This window comes from Sceloporus undulatus, chromosome 1 (assembly GCF_019175285.1).
Source record: "Sceloporus undulatus isolate JIND9_A2432 ecotype Alabama chromosome 1, SceUnd_v1.1, whole genome shotgun sequence".
Taxonomy (NCBI): Eukaryota; Metazoa; Chordata; class Lepidosauria; order Squamata; family Phrynosomatidae; genus Sceloporus; species Sceloporus undulatus.
Window position 1 is genome coordinate 308,245,207 of NC_056522.1, and position 6,000 is coordinate 308,251,206.

The 6,000-nt window shown below is 47.3% G+C and overlaps 1 protein-coding gene across 2 annotated transcripts in view; it reads right to left on the bottom strand.

Annotated features, from left to right (window-relative positions):
- CHRM4 (cholinergic receptor muscarinic 4) overlaps positions 1 to 5,779 on the bottom strand; it is an 80,288-nt gene extending 74,509 nt beyond the window's left edge. Inside the window, exon 1 of one of the 2 annotated variants that reach the window (XM_042445222.1) lies at positions 5,536 to 5,779. In XM_042445222.1, the coding sequence (XP_042301156.1) occupies positions 5,536 to 5,584 (49 nt within the window). In that variant the 5' untranslated portion in view covers positions 5,585 to 5,779. The remainder of the gene's footprint in view (positions 1 to 5,535) is intronic. The other variant, XM_042445223.1, reaches the window with a different exon arrangement.
- Positions 5,780 to 6,000: the final 221 nt, after the last annotated feature.

The following is a 6,000-nucleotide window of genomic DNA, read 5'->3' on the forward strand; positions in this document are numbered from 1 at the left end:
AGTGAAATGTGAAGTTTCAAGTCGCTTATCAATTATTGTCACTGACCAAATTGACAGAATCCAGTAGGGAGCAGATTTTTAACCTGAAAACATTGTCTTTTTCTGTAGTGCTCCCATTAATTGAATCACATTAATGATTCATCATTTTTAGTCAGATTAAAAAGAAATTGCACTAAGGGGAATCACACTCATCCGCTGAGGTCAGTATATGTTTAAAGCAAGATAACCCATTTAAGTGTATTGTATTAACCCTCATTCACAGAGCCAGTCTCCACTGAAGTAAGTGCATCCCATGTATCAAACTCTAAAATGGTATATTCGCTCAAGATCAGACTATAGCCATCTATATCCTCTTTTGGTTTATCTAGATTTTCTACAGTTCAAATCTGACAAAGAAAGTCAATGCCTGGAGCAGTTTTCATAGCAATATTAATTTCTTAATCATTAAGGCTGACTGTAACAATATGCTTCAGCTCAATTGCATATTACAAGATACCTCTGAAGTCTTATAGCGGGACCACCCAGGGTTGCAATTTTTCATATATTGCTTAGAATGCATTCTCCTAACTTCAAATGAGTGAGCAATTCCCTTCTTAAACAATGTTATGGCATAACAAAGCAATTAGGCATAAATTTTGTGAACAAGAATCCATTTCAACAGATTCAGAGAACATCACCTTGAATAGTCATATATGTATATAAACACACACATGCATAGCTAATTCAATATAACACTTCCTTGTCTCATAAAGTAGACTGTAGTCCATTAAACCTTGTGATACAATAAGTTTAAGAGTCGGGGGTTGTTTTTGAGGCAGCAAATTAGCAAGTTTACTCCTCTGGAAAACCAGACAGCATCTGAGAACATTGTTTTCTTAATCTCTCATTTTCATTCTCTCTGGCTGTATCTACACTGTAGAATTAATACAGTTTGACACTACTTTAGCTGCCATGGCTCACTGCTATGGAATTAGAACATTAGTAGTTTTGTGATCCTTCTCTCTCAGAGAGCTCTGGTGCCACAACAAACTACAAATTCCAGGATTCCTTGAGATGGAGCCATGACAGTTAAAGAAGCTTAAAACTGCATTAATTCTGCAGTGTGGCAACAGCCTCGCTCTCTTTCTCCCTTTTCTGTTGATGACTCTCACTCTCTTTCAGGATGGATAAAAACAGTGGCACTTCTTTGGCTACTGAATTGAATTTTACATTCTGTTTTAGACTTCCCAGCTAGCGACCTAAAACAAAAGCGCACCATTCCTCAGTGGATCTGTAACTATTTATATGAGGTATGGTGTTCTTCATGGCATTATGTTGTCAGGATGGAACTGGTGTTATGCTTTGTTTGTTTTGGTCAGCTGGGCTTTCTTTGGCAGTGGGTTACCTCTCTTTAAGCACAGAGTTTCTATTTCCCATCTCCCAAGAGATGCTATTGTCTTGCAAAAGCAGGACTGGTTTTTCTGAAACAGGAGCTTGCTTTTTGTCCTTGAAATAATCATGGGCTGCATAACTGTTATGAATTATGAGCATGCACACTCACAGATTTAGACTGATTTAATAGTCTCTTCCCAAGGACCCTGGAAACTATAGTTTTGTGACAAGGTCTACGGATATCTAATAGAAAATTCTTCACCATTTCACCTAACTATAATCCTAACCATTCTTTATGGGAAAGTATGACTGCTAAGCTAGTATAAAATCTAAATAAATGCATTGTAGTCATAAGCTATTATATATACTATGGCTGGTTTAGAGGGACAACTCAAAAGCCAGACAATCAGGAGTAAAAATACCCTTTCAGTCGAGGGTCTCCTTTCAACCGTGGCACCTTTAAGCATGCTAAAGCCAACACACGTTGACTTTTCATCTGATCTGGATTTGTTGGACCAAGCTTGACAAAGGTCCAGTACACTCAGATTGGGTTCTTCTTCACTCCAGCACATTTTGGCTCAATTTATGTGCCATTAAAAAAAAAAAAGGTTCAGCACATACATACCCATTGGGGAGAAATAGCTGGTTCATTTTGACTTCAACTCGCAACTCCTGTATTTATTTTTTAAAATCATTTATCTGAAACATCCCCAAATCTGGATTCTTTCTGATAAGTCAAGGTTCCCTGTATTTTTAATTAGCCCACCTGTGCACAAATATCTTCAGTGCTATATGAATGCTTATTTTTGCATGCATGTGGCATTTGGTTAATAGTTTTTCCCCCCCATAACAGTATATGGTGGGTAGAGACGCCAGATGTTTTTATTTTAATTTAGATGTATGCAGGTGATTCTATCTAAACTAATCAGATTTCAACACATGTCTTGTTCCACCAACTTGTTCGCTGGCCATGTCATAACCATCGTTGTTTACCTACTTAGTGATGTCTGAGAATAGGGATATTTATTTGGAAAGGAACCACTGAAACGCAAGGTGGTTTGGTGCTGTAAAAAGACATCTCTTTGGTAGAAGAAACTGAACGTCAGGTGCTTCTTCTGATGCCAGAATGCCAAAAGCCTCCTACTTTCGTGTCACTAGACCCAACATTTTCATTAAGGGCTGCCATCAAAATGAACAATATGAGCATCGCACCAAAATTAAGCCATTGTTTAAACATGACCGCAGTGAGAGGACAGTGATGGGTAGAACATCGTGTTATATTCCTGTCTTGCTTGCTTATTTACCCAGGGCTGTTCTGAGTCATTTTACACCCTTTAGTGTATACAGTGACAGGAGGAAAAATGCTTCTGGGCAACGCTACGGGGATTGGTGGCATCAAAAAGTACATAAAAATAAAACAAATAGTCCACAGATGAGGATTTAGTACTGGGATGTTGAGATCCTTGACAAGAAAAAATGCTATTAGTTCTCTTGCTAAAGCAAATCCTATTGAACAAAGCAGGAATTGCTTCTGAGTAAATAAACTTCTTGTAAATCTTGCACTTTGTGCCCCAATCTGGTGAGTTTTGAGTGTCAGCTTTTTAGTTCTGAAATGAAGAGTGATGGCATGAGCACTTTTAACAGAGCATTCCCCCACCCGCAAAATATTGTTGCAAATCTGACAAGAGTGGTTTTAAGGCCCTTAGAAACAGAAACCACACTTTCCCCTGACAAAACACCACCATTGCTGCTCTAAGCTATATGTGGTTTTATAGGAGTGTGTGTGTGTGTGCGTGTATGTGTTGCCGTATACACGACACACAAACATCAACACACATGTCATGAGATGGTGGCCACTCCCAACAGGACACAGTATGCCATTTCACATGCCAAGCCTAAAAAGTGTCCTTAGGTGAACTGAAATAACTTTGCTAACTTTCATCCTCCCTCATCCTTGCCTTTACCATGCCTGCCCCCTGACCCTCCCCCCTTTTGTCTTCCTTTTCCAGTATTGAAATTTGGACAGCAGGTTTCATGAAGCAGAGTCCAAGGTTTGCCTCTGCAGGTATCCTAAGTTATGTAAGTTAAATAATGGCAACTGAATATAAGCAAAATAATTTCTTATGTGTCTTTGCAATGACAGGACTGGATCCAGAATCTGCGTCCTGTTGACAGAAATGGCTCCCCATTGATTCATAAAGTTCCTTTCATTTGTAATGCCTCCCATCCCCACCTCCTGTGCTACAATTTACCCCACTCAGCAAGATCCCCCAAATCCCCTTTTATGCATATCTAGGGGGCTGTGGGGAGCAAAGAATTGCCAACACAATTTCCCATGCCTGAACCTGGATCCACGATTGTGAATACCAAAAGGTGAGAGGCATTTAAAGAATGGCAAGGCTACCTAAGCTGCACTGAGTCACCTTTCAGGAACTTCTGTCTACTTCATGCCCATAAACTCTTCCTTTTGCCACCCCTGCTTTTCAGTTGAGGGGCCTGCTTGGTGAAGCGGTTTGAGCACTAAACTAGGACTCTAGTAGGGTTTGCGTCCCCACCAAGGCATGGAAACCCACTAGGTGACCTTAGCTAGGTCACACTCTCTTAGCCTCAGAAGAAGCCAAAGGCAAATCTTTCTGAGCGAATCTTGCCAAGGAAACTGCACACACTTGAGGGTCAGAGCAGGGCCCCAATCCCCAGCTGCTCCCCTGCAGCCCAGGGGAGTCCCAAGGCCAGAGGATCCCCTCCTTCGCTGGGGGTGCCTTCCTGAGGAGTCCTGCCTCAGTCAAGAGGGAGGCAGGGAGGGAAGGAAAGAGGGATGATCCCCATTTGCCTAAACCTGGATTCCGCTGCTGGAATGCCACCACCAGAATCCAGGGCACCTAGTTCTCAAGGCAGGCTAATCCTGCAGGCAGTTTCCAAGTCAGGTTCTTGGCTGCAAGAGTGGCTTCGATTCAGGGGGGCTCCCAACAGACCTGCAGGCTTTCCTACATACATACATACATACATACGTACATATATATATATCCTCCTCCCTCCCCTTTCTCTCTCTCTCTCTCTCTTTCTCTCTCTCATGTTCTCCTGAGGGTTAGAGAAATGTGAAGGAATGGGGTGAGGAGGATGGAGAGAGGAGCAGAGAGACAAGGCAGCAGAAGAAGTGTCCCCAAATCTGAGTGAACTGGGGCAACTGGAGAGGCGAGGAGAGAACATAACTGCCCCCTGGAGAAGACAGCATAACTGCCCCAAAGCTGAGTGGACGGGGGCTTCTGTGCCAAGCCAGGGAAGAGGGTGCCTGTCCCTCGGGGGAGTGGGGAGAGGGTGGTCCCTTCAATGGGAAGATGAAGCGGGCATCCCTTGCCCACTTGTGTGTGTGTCTTGGGGGGGAGGACTTGTGGGTCGCCCTCCCCAGCCCTTGGCCCTGTTCTCCGCTCCTGGGCCGCTGCCTAGGCCCCTCTGTGGCCAAGAGGCTAAGCCAGGCTGGGCCCCTGTCCTCCTTCCCCGCCTTGAGCCCAAGAGCCGGAGCGAAGAGGCAGGCGCTGCTCTTGCTTCGGAGGAGCCGCGCTTCCCCTTCTGCTCCTCGGCCGCGTCCCCCTCTTCCCGCGCCTGTCTTTCCTTCTGCGGTGGCCCTGGTCTTCAAGCCCTGGGTTCAAAAGCCGAAGAAGGAAGACCCCCCTCCGCCTCCTGCCCCCAGCCCTCCTTCCTTCTGGCGAATGGGGGGCTGTTCAGCTGGGAGGGGGAGGCCCAGAGGAGGAGAGGGGAGCAGTGCAGGGGGAGGAGATGGAGGTGGCCCCAAGGCCCTGGGGGAGGGGGGCAAGGGGGTCTTTAGCAAGAGGGACCCTCCCCCTCCCTGCCCCAATCCCTGCATCTCCCCTGGCCCCTTCCCCACGGAAGCAGAGAACTCTCCCCATCTCCTGCCCTCCTCCCGCCGCCCCCCTTTTGGAGGTCCTCGAGTTGGAGGAGAAGACCCCAAAGGCATCCAGACCCACCCCCTTCCGCCATGCAGGAACTCTCCTCAGAGCACCTCTTCCTCCTCCTCCCCCTTGGCCCCTGCCCCCTCTCCTCTCTCCGAAGGGGGCCCCGTGGCCTGGCAGGGCAGCCCCCCAAACGTCCCTGCCTCTTTCCCCGCGAGGGTCCGCTCAGCCTCAGGCGGAGGGAGGGCCAACTCACCGGCCGCCAGGTCCCAGCGCTGCTCCTGGGTGGCGTCGGCTGAGCCCATGGCCCCGGAGCAAGCCCCGCTCAGAGGAGCCCCGGCAGGAGCGGGATCAGGAGCAGGAGGAGCCCCGGCAGCCCCCCGGGATCCGAGCGGGAGCACATGCCGCCGGGGACAGGAGGAGGGAGGGAGGGAGGGACGGGGAGGAGCAGAGGGGGAGGAGGCACAGCCAGCAGCCTTCCTCTTCCTCCTCTTCCTCGCCTCTTTAGCTCTCTCTTCCCCCTCTTCCTCCTTTTCCCCTGTCCTCCTCTTTCTCTTTCTCCTCCTTCTCCTTTTCTCTTCTCTTTCCGCTTCTTTCTGCTCTTTCTCCACTCCCTCCTTTTTCTCCTTTCCCTCCTTCTCTTTCTCCTCCTCCTCTCCCCCTTTTCTCCTCTTCTTCTTTCTCCTTTCCCTCCTTTTTGTCCTCTCCCGCCTTCTTTTTC